The sequence below is a fragment of the Mastigoproctus giganteus genome, chromosome 12 (assembly GCF_048544385.1).
Source record: "Mastigoproctus giganteus isolate SK-2022 chromosome 12, ASM4854438v1, whole genome shotgun sequence".
In the NCBI taxonomy this organism is placed as follows: domain Eukaryota; kingdom Metazoa; phylum Arthropoda; class Arachnida; order Uropygi; family Thelyphonidae; genus Mastigoproctus; species Mastigoproctus giganteus.
Genome location: NC_143586.1, coordinates 165,322,788 through 165,345,580, shown reverse-complemented (window position 1 = coordinate 165,345,580; position 22,793 = coordinate 165,322,788). Strand labels below are relative to the sequence as shown.

Here is a 22,793-nt window from a genome sequence, read left to right as displayed (position 1 = left end):
AAAAGAATCACCCTTGTGTTCAGTAAAAATGCAGACAGTAGTGGCAAAGGGACTTGTTGCTACTGTAATTGGAAGGGCAGCAAAACCTCGGTGCTTTAAGAATTTCAACCCATCAATTTACGTGAGATACATAACAGTAAAGCTTGGATGGGTTGAAATTCTTAAAGCACCTGAATTGACAGCTGAATTGTCCTTGAAAGACACATTGTATACAATGAAATTTTCATGGGATGAAGTTTCATTGCAAACAGTAACTAACTGTTGGACTCACACTGGTCTTATCGAAAGAGTTCATTTAGATGAAATAGAAGATAATCTTATACAGGAGTTGTGAATAGCCACGGATGATCTTCCAATTGTGAGTGCATCTCTGTCTCCCGAAAAGTTTCTTGCAGTCGACAAAGAAGAACCTGCTTTTGGAGAAATGATAACTGAGGAAACTGTGGAATTAATACAAAGAAATGAGCTTTCATTTGACAGTGATAGTGAAGATGAGATGGAAGCTGGTGAAAAAGTGATGGCTAAGCTGTCTTCAAAAACTGTCAATTCCTTAGAAAGAACTCAGACAACAAAGACCTATGAAACATGTAGCTCTGGACATTTCTAAAAGTAAAATTGATGACAAAAAAAAAAAAAAAATTCAGATAAAACTGAATAGATACTTTGAAAAAAAGTAATTTTAATATATTTTTATTTACATTGTAAAATTCTGTAATGCATAACCCACATTTTTTCAATATACTAGATAATTAATTTAAATGAAGCAAATTTTATTTCTCTTGTAATTAACCTTTACTTTAGTATTAACCTTTACTTTGCATATCCAGGTAATCTCTAAATATTTTTCTTTCTGCATTATATTTGTTTATATCATTCATATGCACAAATATATTTCGATATTCCCTTTTTTTTTTTTTTTTTTTTTGTTTATTTGTACACTGTATCCAAATGTTGTTATTGATCAAGTTTTGTCCACAGTATAAAGAGGGCGATGAGATGTTTCTGGTTAATTACTTTATTCCTTCTATTTACTAAATGCACTTCTAATGTATACCTAAATATGTAGTGAATGATATACAACTTGTGTATCTGTCTGTCTGTATATGTTTAAACTTGCAGTTCGACAGTAGCGAATTGTGCTCTGTTTATTGACTGCAGTACTATGCAGCCAATCTGAAAAATTCTTGACTGTGCTACATATATACTGCTTGATTTGGTTTGTTTGGATTTTATTGGTGCATCAGCAACATATATACTGTAATGGAATGTAAATATGATATAAAGTAAATTGTTTCTAATTAGTTGAGGACCTAAATAAAACTGTACAGAAGTCAACCATATTTTCTGAAGCTTACTGTTAACCCTTATGTTTTTAAAAATTTCTCAATTTACAAGATCATTTGACATTTTTCTTTGGAGGTTTATCAGGTCAGATAAAAAAAAAAAATTGATCTTGTAATTTAATAGTTGTCATTATTTTTAGGGGAGCCTGTGGCTGATGCATTTGCTGTATGTATGCGAGATAACAGTGCTATCCTAGCACTTGCTGATGGAGTTAACTGGGGCGAAAAAGCATGTTTGGCTGCTCGTTGTGCAATTCATGGATGTATGGACTACCTCAACAAAGCACTTTACAGGGAAGGAGGTCGAATTGAAACTACTATGGTATGATTTATTTGTATTTATTGTAAATTATACTTTTTCGTGAAGCAAATAGTTTTCCATAAATCATTTCAGTGGTTTGTGGAAAAGCTTAATTCTCTTACATCAAGAGCTTTATTCGTACAAGAGCATCGTACATCAAGAGCTTTATTTTCTTAAAGTAATTGCCAAAACTGAGATTTACTAGAAGAGAAGAAATTTCAGCATTTAAAATGAGGGGTATCAAAAAGTTCGTACCCAGACCTAGATAAACATTAGTAGGAACATGCCGTTTTTAATATAAGGTGTCTACATATTCAATAACTAACATGTGAAATTTCATTCCTGTAGGTGATTGTACACCAGAGGTGGAGCCCAGAATCTGAGGAAGGACACTATGGTTGACAAAGTGGAGTGTCGAGCAGTGATAAGGTTCCTGCATTTTCAGGGCAAGAAAGCTCAGGAAATTAACGAAGAAATGAAAGCTATGTATGGGCAGAATTGTCCATCCTGTGACACTGTAAAAAAGTGGAATGGGCCAGTGTGGTGGTACAAGTGTCTTTGATGAGCCAAGAGAAGGAAGGCCATCAACATCCCAGACAGTGAGACAGTTGCAAAGGTTGAGCAGCTGGTGCCGAGTGACAGATGTGTGACAATTTATTTCATTGCAAATGCGATGGGAATTAGTTATGGGTCTGCCCACAGCATTTTACCTGACCATCTGCACATGTCTAAGGTCTCTGCACGATGGCTTCCAAGATTGCTGACACCTTTGCAGAAGCAATGTCGAATGCAATATCCTTGCCAACTGTTGGATTTGTGTAATGTAGAAGTTGAGAACTTTTTTGATCAGTTGGTGACAAGTGACGAATGCTGGGTGTACCAGTATGAAATGGAGACTAAAGACATGTCAAAGCATTGCATGGATGCCAATTTGATTCATCTCAGGAAGTCATCAGTGAAGTGGAATCGTGGTTTCAGGCAAAAAGTGCAGACTTCTATGATCAAGGCATTAAACAACTGATCCATAGATGGGAGAAATGTGTTACTAAAAATGGAGAGTACATAGAAAAGAATGTTCCTGTGAAGTTTCACCTTTCTAGGGCTATTATTTCTAGGTAAGGGTACAAACCTTTTGATATCCCCTCGTATATAACTATTACAACATGAATGGTACTAGAAATCTGTTATTTTAAAATATTTACTGCCTTAAAAAAATTGCCAATTTACTTCAGCTACCTTAATCTCTCTGAGGAATATCATGTGTGTGTGTGCATTCATGTGATAATCTTTGCTGAAGTTCTGATGTAAACAAGAATTATTTCTTACTAATAACTTTTGCTGTATTTTTCAAAAAAAAAAAAAAAAAAAAGTTGAAACATTTGATGGCTTCATTCACTTGATTTGGTCACTGCTCTTCTTGGACTAATGTTATTAGCGGGGTCACCCCAAGGGTTCAGTGCTGAACCAGTTGTTGTTTTCTGTATTTATTAATGATACTGATGAAGGCAAATCAGGCTAATATCTAAAAAGTTTGCAAATGATACTAAGGGTAGCCAGGTGGTTAATCAGACTATACTACTGTAACAAGTTAAATACCAACTGTGTGGGTGTAGTACCACACTCAGGGCAATGGAGAGTGAAAAAGACCTGGAGGTAATTGTGCAATCAACTATGAAGTTCTCTGAACAGTGCAGACAGGCTGCCAGGAGAGCGCATGGGATTTTGTCAATGATATATATATATATATATACAGGAATTTTGCCAGCATGGATAAGGATGATTATCCCATGTACAGTAGACTGTTGAAATAAAGGCACATTTAAGATAACGGCACATTGAGATCAGATGTTTATATACAACGCAGATTTTTTTACAGTGCTGGAAAAAAGAAAATGGCAAGTCATGCGATTACTTTTTTGTTTAAATTCACCATTATTAAAGTGAATTCTGCACTGATATCATGGATTATACACCTGTTTTACATTTATTTTAAATTAAAAACCCCCTCACTATGGCTCCTAAAGTTAATAAACCTCATACAAGAAAAGAAGACTAATTAAGGACATTAAAGCTCAGTGACAAACTTGATATAATAACAGAAAATAGAATGGGTGTAAGCAGGAGTGTATTAATGGCAACATTGGATCATCAACATGTTTATGTTTTTTATGTGCAGTTAATAAAATTGCAATCTCTCTATTTCTTATTTAGCCTCATTATTTATTTCTGCATTAAATATATTAAAAATAAAACTTTCTAGATAACAGAAAAATCGAAATAATGGCATCTTGGATTCCTGAAGGTGCCGTTATGCTGTAAGTCTACTGTATAAGGCAATGGTTAGGCCACATTTTGAGTACAGTTCTGGAAGCCTCATTTTTGGAAGTATGTGAATCTGTTGGGGTGGATGCAGAGAAGAGCAACAAAATTAGTGAGGGGAACAAAGGGGTACTCTTACCAGGAAAGGCTTCATTTTTGCAAGCCTGGAGACTAGGTACCTGCAAGGTGATCTGATTGAGGTATTTAAGGCTTTGAATAGATTGAGCGAGCAATGCTGATGAAATTCTTCCTCTTGCTCAGACTACACACGTGAGGAGACATAAATTCAAACTGAAATCGATGATGGTAGGGTAGATTTGCAGAAATTTGCCTTCAGCCAGTGGGCAGTTGATTGTTAGAACTCCCATATTGTAGAAGTGGGTAGCTTGAAGAAATTTGAGGAAGAACTAGACAAACTGTTAGAATGGATGGATAGGTTGATATGCTGGCTTTTTTTTTTTTTTTTTTTTCTTTAAGCTGAAGCTGCATAAGCTTGCTTACTTGCATCATTTGGCACTATTGGTACTGATACTAATACTTTGTTGTCTGTGGAGTCATTGTCCTGCCAGAGCATTTTTCATTATTCTTACAACATGAAAATTACATGACATGTGTGGGCTATTCAGAGATTCCTCATTCACTTCCCAGTCAATTTCTGGATGATTTCCATAGTGTTGAGCCACTTGTTGTTTAAGTGTTTAATGACACAAGGGCATGTAAAGTCAGATGCCCCTGTGTCAATTTCTTTTCTAGGGTCCTTAACTCAACTCATGTTTTGTTAGATTTGTTGTATAAAGGAAAATAATTCCTCTATATTAGGAGCATTGTTTAGTATGCATTCTGATTATGTAAACTTCAAAAGCAAAGTAAACTGGACCTTCTGAACTGAAGGCATACTAGTAGGGTTTCACTGGAAATTCAACTTGTCACAATGTGACAAGTTGAATTTTCAGTGAATTTTAAATGTATGTAATTTTGTTAGTTGGTTTGTTTAGATTTTTAATGGTGCATTAGCAGCTAAGGCCAAGTCAAATGTATAATATGTCATTTTACTTGGCACATGGCTAAGTCAAATGGTATGATATAAAAAAGTATAATTAATTAATATGTAATATAAAGCAGTTAAGAGATAAAGCTGTAAAAACACCTAAAATGAAATTATATAAATTAATAAGGAGTAAAAACTTGAATATATCACAAATGCCATTGTATGATAAAACTTGACTGAGCGTATAAGACTCAGTAATAGTCACTTAATAGAATAAAAATAAACAGTGTTGATTTGTTAAAATGGTATCACAGATAGGAATGCATTATGATACCATTTTAACAATTCAACACTGTTTATCCTGGTGAATCCTGTGCTGACTAGACTGCCAGTGTGTAATTACAGGTTTAATTTAGTAAAAGCTTATTGGTGGTGCACCCATGCCAAAATTCTTGCTATCATAAAAGTAGGGGCATATGATGCAAGAAAGAAAGCTTATGTAGCATCAGCCAAAAAAAAAAAAAATTCACACATCTATTCCTTTTGAACATTTGTCCAGTTCCTCCTTGAATTTATTTAAGCTATCAACTTCCACAACAGATGGAAGTTTGTTCAGCAATCAACTACCCGCTGGCTAAAGGCAAATTTCTGTACATCTATTCTATAACTATTTTTCCTCAATTTGAATTTATGCCCCCTCAGGTTTGTTGTTGTTGTTATTTGGTTTTTTAGGAGCATTAGCAACTAAGGCTATATTGCTCCAGGATATGCGGTGGTCATTCCCTGACCTTTCCGCATCTTCCGTATTTGGTGGTGACGGGCTCGAACCCCGGTCTAATCAAGAAGCGTGTGCTACACACTGCTGCTCCTTCCCATCTGGCTACGGAGGCATCTCTCAGGTTTGTAATCTGAACAAGAGAAAGAATCCCATCAGAATTGAGCCTGCTCAACCCATTCAAGGCCTTATACACCTCAATCAGATCACCTTGCAGGTGCCTAATCTCCAAATGTTGCAATTTCCAGAACTTAAGCCTTTTTTGTTAAGACCACCCCTTCTTTCCCCTCACCAATCTTGTTACCCTTCTCTGTAATATAACTGGATAGATCCCATCCACCCTGGGTGCCTTTCTTATGTTTAACTTCAACAATTTCTCCTCCACTTTGCTCTTAGATATTACAAAATCATTAAGCACTCTGTTACAATTTGATAAACTTCTGGCATTTTCCTCCCTTAATAACTCCTCATGTGCGAATGTAGATGCAAAATACTCATTCAGGTTGTCTGCTAGCTGAGTGGGATCATCAACAATCGAACCCTCAATATCAAGTAGACCAATCTGATTCATCACCTTCCTTCTAGAGTTTATATAACTAAAGAGGTTTTTGCTGTTTTACTTAGCATCCTTTCCAAAAGATATATCATAATCTGCCTTCACTTGCCTAACCTCCTTTGTGACTTGATTACAGACTTGCTTATATCTGGCATAGGCTTCTGAGTTGCTTGATAATTTATATGCATCCCATGCATTTTTCTTCTCTGTCACGAGTCTCATTAGTTCATTTGATAATCATTTAGGCCTAAACCTTGAACATTATTTCTTAATCTGTATGAAAAGCTAGTAGCTTCCACAATAACTTCCTTGAATGCTTCCCACTTAGAATTTGCTATTGGTAATATCATCAGTTGGTCCCACTGTATAAAATTTAAAAACTGTCTGAGACCAATGTAGTCACCTCTACGAAAGCAAAAACCCTTCCCTTTACCCCTGATGGTAGTTACATCTTTAAGTAAATTCCACATCAGTACACTACCTTTTCCTTTATCTATTTTTTTTTTCTTTATTTATTTGCAGAAGTTGTTCCTTTATCTGCAAATTCTTAAATGTACAAATAAGCACTGCTGATAACTAGATCAAGAGTATTACTCTCTCAGGTTGTCTCTCTAACATGTTAGAGTGACAACCTGATGTGCTGGAGATAACAATCATTCAGTAAGTCCACAAAAGTCTTGCTGGTGTGCAAGTGACCAAGCCACAAGTTCCAGTCCATATCTGGGAAGTTAAAATCCCCCATTATAAGACAATCTGATTTATTGGCCCACTATTTCTCTGTACAGTTGTTCATTGTACTCATCAGAGTCATTAGGTCTATAACACACTCCTACTCTCATTTTTGCTTTCCCAGTGTTTATGTCACACCAAACTGACCCAACATTGCATTGATCATCTATGTAAACTGAGCTGAAATCAGAACAAAACTGAAAATTTTATTGAAAGTTCAATCAATTGCTGACAGAATTTAGCAGTTCATTTCATGTGCATTACTTTTGCACATTTCACAAATGTGCAAAAGTTAATTAGATAATTTATTTTGTTTTGTGTGTAGTTTTCCACAAGTGGTTTGTTTTTTTATTTGGTATGTCAAAGCATCATCAAAAATTAATAAAATCCTTTATTTTATTTTTATACTCTCCAGTAAATCTGAGACTATGAGTGGGGAGTACTCCATTTATAAGAATGGTTAGAATTAGGACTCCTTTGTTTAAAATAAGTAATAATATCCTTATTTCTTTACTAATTATTTAATTTAAAGGAAATTATTATAAAACTACCATAAAGAATCCTCAGATGATGACTGGTATATATATATTTTTAGGACATCTTTGTGTGTTTATTAAGGTCTTTCCATGCTGCTCATAACCTCATCCTACAAGAAGACGGTCAATTGACCACTCTTTGTGCAGCTGTTGTGTGTCAGATGAGGAATTCTGAAAAATTTATTGTCTGCACATGCAACGTAGGAGATAGTTTGGCATATGTTTATAGCCAAAAACATGGTGTGAGAGAGATCACTCAGGGTAAGATTATTTTAAAATAATTTTCTTAATGTTGTGTAAGAAGCTGCACTTTTTGCCACAATAACCAAATTTACTGTATTTACTGTATTGTGAACTTGTATAATACATAGAACACAGCAATAATCATATAAATTTAATAATAGTATTTGCCGTATAGTGCAAGGAAGCCACAGATGTTTGCTGGAAAAAACAAAAAAAAAAAAAAAAACCAAGTAGATAAGAAAATTCAAATTATATGCTTCCCTCCTCATACAGGTAACAATCCAGTTGACTTGAATTTGTTCAAACTGTCAGTCTCAGCTACCTGCAAGAGTAACTTGTTCCAACAAGCAACGACTTTCTGACTAAAAGAAAACTTCCTTACAATCTAATCTAAACAAACTCCTGTAATTTGAATTTATGGCCCCTAGTTCTGAAATTCTTTATAACAGTGAGAATTCCACATTCATTCATTTTGCTAATCCCTTTCTGAGCCTTAAAAATGTTAATCAGGTCACTTCTGAGGTAGGTGGTTGCCAAGCTCTGTAGCTCACATAATTGGAGTCTTTCCTCATATGGTCATCCTTCTGCCAATCTCACCATTCAAATTGCCTATCTTTGGACCCTTTCAAGAAGCTCAATGTCTTTTTTTCAGATGGTTTCCATACTTGAAGACAGTATTCCAAATGTGGCCTTAGAATTCCGTTATACAGCGGGATTATGATCTCCCTATTTCTTCAGGATAACATTTGATAAATCAAAACTTATATCTGCCCGTATTGTAATTCCCAGATTCCTTTCCTTCTCCATTGTTTTTAATTCAACCCCACCAAGTGTATAATTTATTTGGTAGTTGCTACTCCCCAAGACTAAATGCAAGGTAATGTAATTACCTTGCATTTAGCAGCATTAAAACATAGCTGCCACTTCTCTGACCATCTTTGAAGTCCATTCAAGTGTTAACTGAAGGAGCGCTGCTTGGAACTGATCGTTAACGACTGTGTCAGTCTTTACGGCATTTGCAAATTTTGGCATCATGCTTTCTATCCCTTTGTTGATGTAATTTATAAAAATGAGAAACAATAGTGGTCCTTGAGGGACTCTACTCCTGATGTTACACCAATCTGAAGAATATCCATTAATCACAACCCTATGTTTTCTGCCCTGCAGTCACACATCAATCCATCTTAGAATCTTACCAGTAATCCCAACTTGTTCAAGCTTATATAGTAACCTCTAATGAGGGACAGACAGAGTCATGCTTTGCCCAGCATTTGAAAGAATATTAAGAATGTTAAAAAATGTGAAAGAATGTTCCTTTAAACTTTAAAATGTGGGTTAAAACATTTTCTGAATAAACACTTTTAACATAACTTTCAAATTTAAATTAAAAATAACCAATAAATTCTATTTCTTTACATCCTTACCTCGAAAGCAGAGGGCATTCGAACATGTGTTGAAAGAAAACCATTAAATTAGGCATATCATCTAAACAGACTTCCAAAAATACATTGAACAATAGTGAAATCTAATTTATCAACTATGTTGCTAGTGGTTTAAGGTGTCTTTAGGCAAGATGAGAGAGAGAGAGAGATGATTGGTTTCTGTTTTTCTGGCTCAAAAGCAAATTAAGTTGTAGTGCACCACAGCCATTCAATAAGAGATAAGGATTTTTGGTAACCATTTGAAAAGGTTTCTGTGTCAAGATATATACACAAACGTAAAAATAGAATAAATGATGGTATACTTAGACTAAAAATATATATATAAAATTGTAGATATTTAAAAAACACCTGACACGTGGCCATTGTCTAATAAAAGCTGACCGAGTATATAAGGCCCAAACAGATAAGTAAAAGTGGTAAAACATATATTGCCGAGCATGGGTAAAATTAATAAAATTGATTAAAATATATTTTATAGATAAAATGGTGTCACAAGACTCGCACTTAGTAGGGCCATCTGCCCTCAGCAGGAATGAATGTGCAAGATGACTGTCCTATGCAGAATTGAGCAAGAACAACTTCCTCGCTCTGATTCTTGCACAGACTAGACTTTGTTTGTGTGTACGTGTATCATGGTGACTCCAAGGCAGTAGCCTCTCCACCTTTGTTCACTGTGATGACATAGAAACTCTAGGCCACTTTGCCACCAGGGAGCAGCCAACACCTGGTGTCCATCCCCAGGCACGATGACACTGGCCTGGGTACTATCCTATATGTGCTTATGTGCACAAAATCCCGCACCCACCAGAGTTAATGCAATACTGGTGGGTGCCAGCAATCCCACTCCCAGGTTGCCCAGACTTGGAAGCACAGACTAGACTAGACTACCATATTTAAGTTATAGGCTTTACCTGGTATAATTCATTTTTTGTCTCTCTCTCTGCCATAATTCTTGTCATTGGGAATACAGCCACTCCCTGACTTACATAAGGGTTGTGTTCCACGGAATTTACGTAAGTCGGAATTTCCCAAAATGCTTATGCAGCACTCGCAACTATGCATGCTGAATTTGATTGAAGCAAAAAAGAAATGTTTAACGAACATGTAAATAGAATTATTTATTCAATTTTTTTATCTCATGTAATTACAAAAGTGTACAAAATTACTAAAATTATAAATTTAATGGGTGACATGAAAACTTATGATAGATATAAGCTGGTCTATAACCAAGGAGATTAGGTAGGCAAAGGCAGATTATGAGAAATCTTTGGCAAAGGATGCAAAGAAAACCAGCAAAGTGTTCTTTATCTATATAAACTCTAGAAGGAAAGGGATGAATCAGATTGGTCCACTGGATATTGATGGTTCAACTGTTAATGATCCTGCTCAGGTGGCAAACAAACTAAATGAGTATTTTGCATCTACATTCACACATGAGGAATTATTCAGGGAGGGGAATGTCAGAGGTAAATTGAACTCTGGCAGTGAGCTAGATGATTTTGTAATAACTGAGAGGAAAGTGGAGGAGAAATTGTTGAAGATAAACATAAAAAAGGAATCCGGGGTGGATGGGATCTATCCAGTTATATTAAAGGAGGCAGCAAAGGAAGTAAGCAAACCCTTAGCCATAAATATGAGAGCTTCTCTGGACTCAGGGAAGGTACCCATGGACTGGAGATGTGCAAATGTAACCCCAATTCACAAAGGAGGATCAAAGGGCGACACAAGTAATTATAGACCTGTTAGTTTAACTTCTGTTCCAGGAAAATTAATGGAGGCACTGTTAAAGGAAGCACTGCAGGATCATCTAGACAAGACTTCAGTTATAGCTCGGAGACAGCATGGTTTTGTTAAGGGAAAGTCTTGCCTGACCAATTTGATTGGATACTATTGAATTGGGGATACATTTGCACATCTCCAGTCCGTGGGAACCTCCCCTGAGTCCAAGAATTATGAGAGCATCCTTGGACTCAGGGGAGGTTCCCATGGACTGGGGATGTGCAAATGTATCCCCAATTCACAAAGGGGGATTGAAGGGTGACACGAGTAATTACAGACCAGTTAGTTTAACTTCTGTTCCGGGTAAAATAATGGAGTCACTGGTTAAAGATGCATTGCAGGATCATCGAGACAAGACTGCAGCAATAATTCAGACACAGAATGGGTTTGTTAAGGGAAAGTCTTGTTTGACAAATTCAATAGGATATTATGATGTGGTTACAAAGGAACTGGATGCAAAAAATAATTTTGATATCATATATTTGGATTTCAGGAAAGCTTTTGACACTGTTGCCCATGGAAGACTATTGTACAAATTGGAGCAGAATGGTATTAAGGGTAAGTTGCTACAATGGATAAAAGGATGGTTGAGTGGGAGAAGACAGAGGGTGGTAATCAATGGGTGCTGCTCTTCGTGGACTAATGTTATTAGTGGAGTCCCACAGGGTTCGGTGTTGGGTCAACTGTTGTTTTGTATATTTATCAATGATATTGATGAAGGTATATCAGGCTTAATGTCGAAGTTTGCAGATGATACAAAGGTTGGCAGGGTTGTTAATGACAGTAATGGCAGTGCGCTACTGCAACAGGATCTAGATAATTTGGGCAGATGGGCTAAGAAGTGGCAACTGAAGTTTAACCTTGAAAAATGCAAAGTACTGCGTATGGGTAGAAGTAACCCCAGAGAAACGTACCAACTGTGTGGTACTACACTTAAGGTGGTAGAATATGAAAAAGACTTGGGAGTAATTGTGCAGTCAGATATGAAGTTTTCTGAGCAATGTAGACAGGCTGCCAGGGCAGGTCATGGGGTTTTGTCAATGATATATAGGAATTTTGCTTGCAGAGAAAAGGAGGTGATTGTCCCTCTGTATAAGGCAATGGTCAGGCCACGCCTTGAGTACTGCGTACAGGTCTGGAGGCCTCATTTTAGGAAGGATATAGATTTACTTGAGCGTGTACAGAGAAGGGCAACAAGATTGGTGAGGGGAATGAAGGGATCCTCTTACCAAGAGAGGCTTAAGTTCTGCAAATTGCAGTGGCTGGAGACTAGGCATCTGCGCGGTGATCTGATTGAGGTGTATAAGGCCTTGAATGGGTTGAGCACGCTGAATTCTGATGGGATCCTTCCACTTGTTCAGATTACGAACCTAAGGGGACATAAATTCAAATTAAGAAAGGACAGATGTAGAATAGATGTGCGGAAATTTGCCTTTAGTCAGTGGGTGGTTAATTGCTGGAACAAACTTCCATCTGTCATTGTGGAAGTTGATAGGTTGAATAAATTTAAGGAGGACCTGGACAGGCATTTGGAGGGAATGGTGTGATTTTTTTAAATTCAAATTAAGAAAGGACAGATGTAGAATAGATGTGCGGAAATTTGCCTTTAGTCAGCGGGTGGTTAATTGCTGGAACAAACTTCCATCTGTCATTGTGGAAGTTGATAGGTTGAATAAATTTAAGGAGGACCTGGACAGGCATTTGGAGGGAATGGTGTGATTTTTTTTTGGCTGATGCTGCATAAGCTCATACACTTGCTTTCTTGCGTCACACATCCACTACTACTACTACTACGATGTGGTCACAAAGGAACTGGATGCAGGGAATAACTTTGATATCATATATTGGATCTTAGAAAGGCTTTTGATAGTGTTGCACATGGAAGACTGCTGAACAAATTGGAGCAGTGTGGCATTGGAGGCAAATTGCTTCTATGGATAAAGGGATGGTTGAGTCGAAGAAGACAGAGTGGTAATCAATGGTCACTGCTCATCGTGGACTAATGTTATTAGTGGAGTCCCTCAGGGTTCAGTGTTGGGTCCATTGTTGTTTTCTGTATTTATAAATGATATTGATGATGGTATATCAAGCTTAATGTCCAAGTTTGCAGACGATACGAAGGTTGGCAGGGTTGTTAAGGACACTAATGACAGTACGCTGCTGCAACAGGATCTAGAAAATGTTGAGCAGATGGGCTGAGAGGTGGCAAATGAAGTTTAACATTGACAAATGTAAAGTACTACATATGGGAAGCAGTAACCCCAGAGTAACGTATCAACTCTGTGGTACTACACTGACAGTAGTAGAGAACGAAAAGGACCTGGGGGTAATTGTGCAGGCAGATATGAAGTTTACTGAGCAGTGCAGATGATCTGCAAGAATAGCTCATGGTGTCTTGTCAATGATATACAGGAATTTTTCTTGCAGGGATAAGGAGGTGATTATCCCCTTGTATAAGGCAATGGTCAGGCCACACCTTGAGTACTGTATACAGGTCTGGAGGCCTCATTTTAAGAAGGATGTTGAGCTGTTGGAACGAGTACAGAGAAGGGCAACAAGATTAATGAATGGATCAAAGGGTTGCTCTAACGAAGAAAGGCTTAAGTTTTGAAAATTAGTGTCTGGAGACTAAGCACGTGCGAGGTGATCTGATTGAGGTATAAAGTTTTGAATGGTTTGAGCATGCTCAATGCTGATGGGATTCTTTCTCTTACTCAGAATAATCACCTGAGAAGGCATAAATTCAAATTGAGGAAAGACATGTGCAGAAGTTTGCCTTTAGCCAGCGGGTAGTTGGTTGGTGGAACCGACTTCCATCATCCTTTGTTGTGATAGTTGATAGCCTAAATAAATTTAAGGCTGAGCTGGACAGGTATTTGGAACAAATAGAGGGGTGAAATGGGAGTGGTTTTTTTTTTTTTTTTTTTTTTTTTTGGCTGATGGTGCATAAGCTTGCTTTTTTGCATTATATGCCTCTACTAATGCTAATTACTATCAGCTCTAAAGATAGAGTTATGGATGCTCCCACTCATGGAGGAGTTGCCCTCCTTGTGGGCATGCAGACCCCATTTCAGCCTTTGTTGTTCATGGTAAACACAGTGGCATGCAGTCACAGTTGCATTGGAATTTTTGTTAAGTCTATTCCATGTATTAATAATCTAATACTTAGGTCTGTCTGCAGGATGTCAGTCCTAGATTTGCTATCTAGGACTGGCATCCTGCAGACAGACCTTGATCTGATTACACAGATGCCTTTTCTTGTTTAACTTCCTAAGGACTTCAATGGACATAATACCTTGTGGTGTAATGATCGTATTAATGGAAGGGGATGCGTCATAGAGCATATTCTCACTGACAATGACCTCAGTTGAATCTGCTACTGGAGATTCAATTGCAATGGTCAGTGCCCTTGAAGAAACCTTTTCTAACTTACTGCCCAACACCACCATTGTGGAATGCCCTTTATAGGACAGAGCATGACAAGCAATGTTTTACTTGAAATTTATGATAAATGCTACACACTCCATGATCCACATCTTAGATAATGATCTGGAAGTGACGTAATGGCCTGTGTAGCTCTTGTACCGTAAAACCCTCAAAACAAAATGGCTATTTGCAAGAGGACTAAGTATAATTTATCAGTAACCGCTCTTCAGGAATGATTCTGTTATGTAAAAAGTGTGAGTGATCATAAATTTTGGAGGAAGGTGTTGAATCATTTCATAATGGATGTAATCTGGTCCAACAGCACTTGCTTTGGTAAGAAGCTATTTTTAACACTTGTATAGTGAAAATTTGATTTGAAGATAAGTGCCAGTGTTTCATTCTTTTTGAGGACCAAGAACACTGGGGAGCAAGACGATGTTGCAAAAAGAATGAAACACTGGCACTTATCTTCAAATCAAATTTTCACTACACAAGTGTTAAAAATAGCTTCTTACCAAAGCAAGTGCTGTTGGACCAGATTACATCCATTATGAAATGATTCAACACCTTCTTCCAAAATTTATGATCACTCACACTTTTTATATAACAGAATCATTCGTGAAGAGTGGTTACTGATAAATTATATTTAGTCCTCTTGCAAAGTAGCCATTTTGTTGTGAGGGTTTTACGGTACAAGAGCTACACAGGCCATTACGCCACTTGCAGATCATCATGTAAGATGTGGATCATGGAGTGTGTAGCATTTATCATAAATTTCAAGTAAAACATTGCTTGTCATGCTCTGTCCTATAAAGGGCATTCCACAATGGTAGTGTTGGGCAATAAGTTGGCTCTTACAATGTGAGCACTGAGGTGAAACAGAAAATGTAAGTAGATAGGGGTGTGGCCTGTCCTTAATTTGGCTAGTACTTCTTCGTGTGTGTCATCTCAAACACTGGCTTTCCATGATTTGAGGATTGGTTTTATGCCGTATAGCTTATTGTTTGCTAGCTCTATTGCCATTTTTCAATACACCAATCCTTTATGATAGATTTATAATCATTTAATGGTGCACTAAATGGTGATAATGTGGTGCACATAATCTGCTAATTTGGCACCATGTCCACACTTACTGCATTTCCTGGGATGCCTGTTTGACTAAGGTTCCAACAAAGGCAGGTAACTTGTTTTTTTATCATTTATTCTTGTTAGAGACTATTCGAAATTTGCTGAAGTAACCGAGTATTGTGCCTTTTCTTCTTTTATATAGTTTGGATTGCACTGATCGAGTCCATATATATATGATGCTGAGATACAGATTTATTCCAAATGTGAGCTATTTTGATTGCATAAAGTTTGGCAGGCATAACTACTGCATGGAAGTCTTTGGACCATGGTGATATTGGGAAATATCATCATGATCCAAAATACCACTGCTGAGCCAATGCTACTTCCAGATTTGAAACCATCTGAGTAAATTGGAGTGTATACTGAATATGCTGGTTGAGAGGAAGCAGGAGCATGCAGTTACTGAATGTTTTGTTGGAGGAAAATACTTTCCCCCACTTTAGTAGTGAAAAGTCACACAATTGAATATAATAAATGCATGAGTATTGGGGGGGGGGGAAGTACTAGAGAGTTTAATTTTTTATTCGGTAAGTAAGGCTTGAAGATTATTTCTGTAGATTGATTTATGGAGAGATATGATTTCTATATATTTTCCCCATGTGGAGAAATGAGTGCTTTATAGATTGGATGGTTTGGTTATCCTTTTATTTTCGTAGCATAGTTTATTATTGTTGTTTTCAGGTTTAACGACACAAGAGCTACAGGCTAAATCGTGTCTGCCCATAGTTTATCATCATAGATATTGAATTATATGCTTCCATATAGGTCAATATGCTTCAAATAGAGTAAAAGTTCTTCTATATTTGCATAATTTCATTTTTCCTAGGAGAAAGGAAAAATCCTGAGAAACATTAAATATGGAGAATGATTGAAAAGTGCTTGAGCAGATGGTTAAATATAGGGGACAAAGGCTGTAAACTTAGGATGACAGGATGAGCACTAGGGAGGGTTTCTCCCAATAACAGGAAGAGGGTATGAAAAATATATGCAGTGATAACCCAGTTTAATATAATACAATAAAATATACAATAGCAGAAGCTTTCGAGACTGTAGCGTCTCTTTTTCAACTGATAATTTGATTTGAATACAACGTATATAGTGCAATGCACTATATATACGTTGTATTCAAATCAAATTATATAGTGCAAGTGCACTATCAACATATATAGTGCAATGCACTATATACTTTGTATTCAAATCAAATTATCAGTTGAAAAAGAGACGCTACAGTCTCGAAAGCTTCTGAATACAGATTTCTGAATAAAATATACTATTGTATATTTTATTGTATTATATTAAACTGGGTTATCACTGTATATATTTTTCATAATCATGGACCCCAGTACACCAGACCCATTCGTTACAACAGGAAGAGGGGTTTGCCCAATTCTCGGTCTTGCCAATACCACTTTCTCTCATCTGTTTCACTGGAAACAGACCAGAGGAAGTGATCAGAGGGTCACATATTTGGATTTTGCTTTATGTGATAGTTTCTCGGTATTACGTTTCCAGATCTGTGATCAATTGTAACAAGCTTTGCAAATGATAAGTTTATAGTTAGCATAAGGAACATTAAGATGTTGTAAGAGAGCAAGTTGAGGGTGTTTAGTGGCAAGGTTCACTTTTATTTTCAGGAATGCCAGAATGCCCTAGAATCCAGCAAAACGTTACTTATTGTTGTTGTTATTATTGGATTTTCTGTTGCAGTGGCTAATTAGGCCATATTACACCTATCAGTGTGGCTCATACTACTTGTGTTGGTGCTATGGAAGCAGTTAGAAGTGGTCATATAAATCTGTTCATTTCAGGAAAAAGAAAATTCTGTAAGATTTGATTTTTTGCCTATGATATGGCCAAGTGACAATTCCTGTAAGTTTGAGAGAGAGAGAGAGAGAGAGAGAGAGAGAGAGAGAGAGAGAGAGAGAGAGAGAGAGAGAGGTGAATGACAATAGACAGGCATTATTATCAACTTACAGTCAGTTCTCGTATAACACGTGTTTACACTACACGAATTCGATCATACACGATTTATAAATAGGGGAACGATATCTTATATAACACAAACAGAATTCGCTTATGCACGATTCGCCTTTGTGTTTACAAGAAATGGTAGTCGAACGCAGAATCACCCCAACTGAACGCAACACGATAGGAATAAAGAGAAGATTCTAAAAATGTATTTATGTTTTTTATATCAGTGAAGGGGAAACACATTTCACCATAATAACGTAAAAACCAACACAATTCCAGCTATCGGTATAATCGCAAATGCAATTAGATCAAGTTTACTACCAGTTTATAACAGATTCCACTAGCAGAAACGAAACTGGAAATTATTTTTATTGTTTTATGGTAGTAACCCCCAGAAATGTGCTTTAGTAAAATGTGAGGTGTTAATAGTGTATCTCTGCCTTTACGGTGTTGTTTATTCAGTTGCTACACGCGCGCAGCTTTGTTTATGTGTATCAAGCATGCCTCCTCGTTTTGTAATTGTGCTTTGTTCCCTAAAAATGAGTAAAATACTTAAAAGGTGTGAAAAGGAAGCGTCCTGGTGAAGTTACTGCATATTCAGAGAGAAAAAGAAAAGCAATATCGATAAACAGAGGCGGACTGGGTCAAAAATTCTTACCCGGGAAAATTTGTAGTGGCCTCACACTAGCGTTTATGGCCAAAATCACACCGGGCTCTGGCCCACGGGGGTTTCCCCGGTAAGGCTTATGGCCAGTCCGCCTCTGTCGATAGAGAAAAAATATGAAATTGTGAAACGCTTTGAGCGAAATGAAAGACCATGTGATAATGCACGTGCTACAGACCTAAATGAGGCAACGCCGAGAATTACAAAGAATGCGGAGAAAATAAAAACAAGTTTCATAGCAGGAACAACTCAAAGTGTAATTAAAATCCATTAGATTAAGACACAAAGAATTAGAGATGGAACGGCTGTCATCTGTTTGGATAGAAAATCAAACAAAAAACAAGTTTGCTTACAATAGAAGTAAAAGCATTAGCAATATTTTATTACGTAATAGTCGTAATAAAATGCGTAAGTATTTTATTACAATTATTTATTGTGCTTGGTAATGTTTTGGTTATAAATGTGTGTTCAATCTTGGGTGGTCGGCACCTAACCCCATTTTTCCCATAGGGCCTGTTGTTTATATTGCACGATTTTGCATTGCACGAGGGTTTCTAGGAATGCAACTATCGTGCTGTACGAGGACTGACTGTATTATCAAATACCAGCCCTAAAAGAATTTTGTCTCAAGTGCTATTGGAATGATGTTTTATCTGAGCTTTAGTTCTGGTTCAGGGTGAAGGTTTTGTTTACGAAAAAAGTATACACAGATAGTCTTCTGGGATGAAAACTTGAACCCATTAGTTGTTGCCCAAGGGTTGACATGGTCAGAGGCATGCTGCATTGTCTTTTGATAACCCTCACATTGCATGACTGTGAAACCAAAGTGGCAAGCAATAAATGCTCTTGGGAGTGGGATGCCAAGGCTACCCACTCATGGGTAGCTTTGACATCCCACACCCCTGCCAGCTTGAATCCCGTCTCTTGGACTGCAAGAGTGGGGGCATGGCATTGGCACAGTTGACCCTTGCAGGCAAATCCCCTAGCCTTTTGATGCTGGGTGACCCATCCCAGTACCACCCATTTTGTTGAAGTAGTGGCCAAAGTGGTGCATTTAAACTGGACCCTCGACCACCAGGATCCCCCTTTCAAAGTTTCCACTGGTCACAGCACACGACAGACATGCTGGATTTCTATGATCATAGCCTGAAACCTAGGCTGTGGGCATTGGATCCCAGTGATGCTAATCTGGAGGATCAGCAGCAACACTAGGAGGTCCCCTTACCATGTACTGGTGTCCACATAAAGGGGCAAATGTGGTAAAATATGAAAAGAGATTCTTCAGAATCTGCTGACAGATGGTAAACATGATCTATAGTGCATCTAGTATGGTTCACTGATAATCCATATGCAGTTTTAGAATAAAATACTCGAGTCTAAATCTTCTTATGGATTGAATCAGATACATGATTTTTCAATGTATGTAGTGTTCAGTGTGATTGTCTTAACATTCCAAAAACATGCAGAATAACATTCTTCACAACAAGTTAAGGGGCAATTCTTGTTTTGCTTTGGAGAATATTAGTCTTTTTGCTGGGGGAGGGTGAATCAAAGAATTTTGTGTGAACCATATATTGTAAATAATTTTTCTTTTTTTTTTCCCTTCCTAGGATCACATGATATCCATTCTATGCGAGATATGAGAGATGCTCTTGGTGCCCTGGGACCAGTTGATGGACAGAATCCAGAACTAAATAACCTAACAGTTTCCATGACAACTGTTGACCCTGGTGACATTGTGTTTCTTGCTAGTGATGGCATATCAGATAATTTTGATCCTGTAGTTGGAAAATTTGCTGTTCCAAAAAAAGCAGATAAACCTCATCATAGATCATCTGTAGATGGTAGAAATGAAAATAGTAAGAATCCTTCTGGCTTAAAACGACAGAATAGTAATGCTCAGGAAAGTGGACTAAAGCGCCAGAACAGCCGGAGTCATGGTAATGGGCTAAAAAGACAAAATAGTACAAGCCAGGGACATGGTTTGAAAAGACAAAACAGTAATCTTCATGAAAAAGAACCAGTACCTACTGAACTGAGTCTTCCAGTAGTGGAGGCACATCAACGTCATGACTTGACACTTTTGAGAATGGAGGACCTTCTCAATAATGGTGTTCATGAAGGAGATGGACCATGTGAATCTGCTCAAAAGTTGTGTGAAGAATTAATTGACTTTGCCATGAAATTAACAGCTGCAAAGCGAAGAATTCTTGAGGATCCAGAACTCTACAAGGAAGGGGACCCAGATACACAATTAGAACAAAGATCTCGAAGGAAAAAGGTTGGAGAAAAACTTGCTATGGTTCCAGGGAAACTTGACCATGTTTCCGTAGTAGCTTACAAAGTGGGGAATTACAAAACTCGGTCTCCACTCAAGCGCCCAAAAGAAGTAAAATCTAACAATAATTGCAATGTTGTGCTTCATGAAGCTACATCCCATCAGAATGCTGATTCTCATTTTGAGTCTACCATTTAATTTAAAATTCCATTTTAACATTTAATCTTCTTTATTTACATCTCCTTGTGATTTTTTTCCCCTCCATCCCTTTTCTGGAACCCAGAAAACTAATACAACATTAGTTAGGCAAAGTAGTTCAACTACTACTGCTCTCTAGCAGTTACATTGTTTTCTGACAGGAAGATACCAGTTATTTACATGAAAATGTCAAAAATGTGCTCAATACTACTTAAACTAGTCTAGTGTATTTTAAATTCAGTTTGATGTGTTTTGGTGTGTATATATATATGTACACACGCTCACGCATACATTTCTTTTGAGTTTTCCCCACTTTATTTTGACCTGTTTTTGTAGGACCAATCATGACCATTGATTACTCTGGTGATATATATATATATTTTTTTTAATCATAATTTTATTATGCAATTTGTCATTTGGGATATTTATGAAGATGGTTATTCAGTGGCCTTGATTATAATTACCTAGTTTCATTTTATTGTCATGCCAAGTTGTGCATGTAATTTAAGTAGAGCAAAATATGTCAGTAAGATCCTTATTGTTTATGATTTAATTAATGTTTTTAATAATGAAAGCTTAACTTGTTAATTGCAGTTGTAGCTATAATACATCAACATCAAGAAATACTGCAAGATTTCATATCTGATGTTGCACATATTGTACTTTTGTAATCAGAAGCTATGTGGTATTATTTTTTTGTGAAAAAAAACAAAAAACGTTAGTTTTCATGATTTGCAGGAAGGAACCAGTTATTAATATCATAAATTACTAAATTAACTTAAATTTACTGATCTTTTTATATAATGTGCAAAAGTTTAGTAATGATAGATTTTCATTGATTTGAATAAACTTCAGTCCATAGATTAGCTGTATATTTAAATCATGAATGAATGGCATTCTTTGGTGGGTTAGATCCATTAAATATATTTTTAAATATATTTTTAATTTATACCCTACAGTATTAAGAATGCTATCACCATACTTAGAAATAACTATGGAAAATTCTATGCATCCTTAGGAAAAATTTAATCCATAACCAAATCCATAATAACCAACTCTTAGCAAATGCGATAGACTTTGTGGACTATATTCGCTACATACCAACAAAACGTACACCTCAACAAAACAACTATCATTGTACTGAAATTGGTTTGCAGTAAAGTAACTTTTGCTGCACACCAATAAAGAAGCATGTTTAATCTCCCTTGAAACTACCACTGTGGATCCATTTTGCAGATGACATTTTTCTAGTCTGAGTTGGGCAGGAGGGTAATTTAACATATTTATTCCTTTAATGATTTAACACAATCATAAAAATGCTAAAAACCTTCATTTTTTTTTGGCTGTTCAGATGAAATGATCTGTTAACACAACATATATTAACTACTACTCAAGTCATTTAAAATTTCAACAAAATATCCAAAGGATTGGCACAATCAGTTGTTAGAGCTTAAAATCTGAAATAACAGTAGTGGCATGTGATGCAAGAAAGCAAGTGTATGAGCTTATGCAGCATCAGCCAAAAAAAAAAAAAAAAAAATTTACAAAACAAATCCGTCTAAATGTTTGTTCAGTCCTCCTTAAATTTATTTAACCTATTAACTTGCACAACGACAGATGGAAGTTTGTTCCAGCAATTAACCACCCGCTGTCTAAAGACAAATTTCCGTACATCTATTCTACATCTGTCTTTCCTCAATTTGAATTTATGCCCCCTTAGGTTCGTAATCTGAACAAGTGGAAGGATCCCATCAGAATTCAGCGTGCTCAACCCATTCAAGGCTTTATACACCTCAATCAGATCACCTCGCAGGTGCCTAGTCTCCAGCCGCTGCAATTTGCAGAACTTAAGCCTCTCTTGGTAAGAGGATCCCTTCATAAATTCTTATATATCATTGACAAAACCCCATGACCTGCCCTGGCAGCCTGTCTGCATTGCTCAGAAAACTTCATATCTGACTGCACAATTACTTCCAGGTCTTTTTCATTTTCTACCACCTTAGTGTAGTACCACACAGTCGGTACGTTTCTCTGGGGTTACTTCTACCAATATGCAGTACTTTGCATTTGTCAAGATATACTACCAAAAAAGAGTAGATAGAATGATGCAACGAAAA

General features: G+C 36.8%; 1 protein-coding gene across 1 annotated transcript in view; it reads left to right on the top strand.

Moving 5' to 3' along the window:
* LOC150077571 (PP2C-like domain-containing protein CG9801) overlaps window positions 1-20,676 on the top strand; it is an 83,211-nt gene extending 62,535 nt beyond the window's left edge. The window contains exons 4-6 of the mRNA XM_090385947.1: window positions 1,484-1,665; window positions 7,607-7,808; window positions 19,811-20,676. Of these exons, the coding sequence (XP_090242073.1) occupies window positions 1,484-1,665; window positions 7,607-7,808; window positions 19,811-20,676 (1,250 nt within the window). The remainder of the gene's footprint in view (window positions 1-1,483; window positions 1,666-7,606; window positions 7,809-19,810) is intronic.
* The last annotated feature ends 2,117 nt before the right edge of the window (window positions 20,677-22,793 follow it).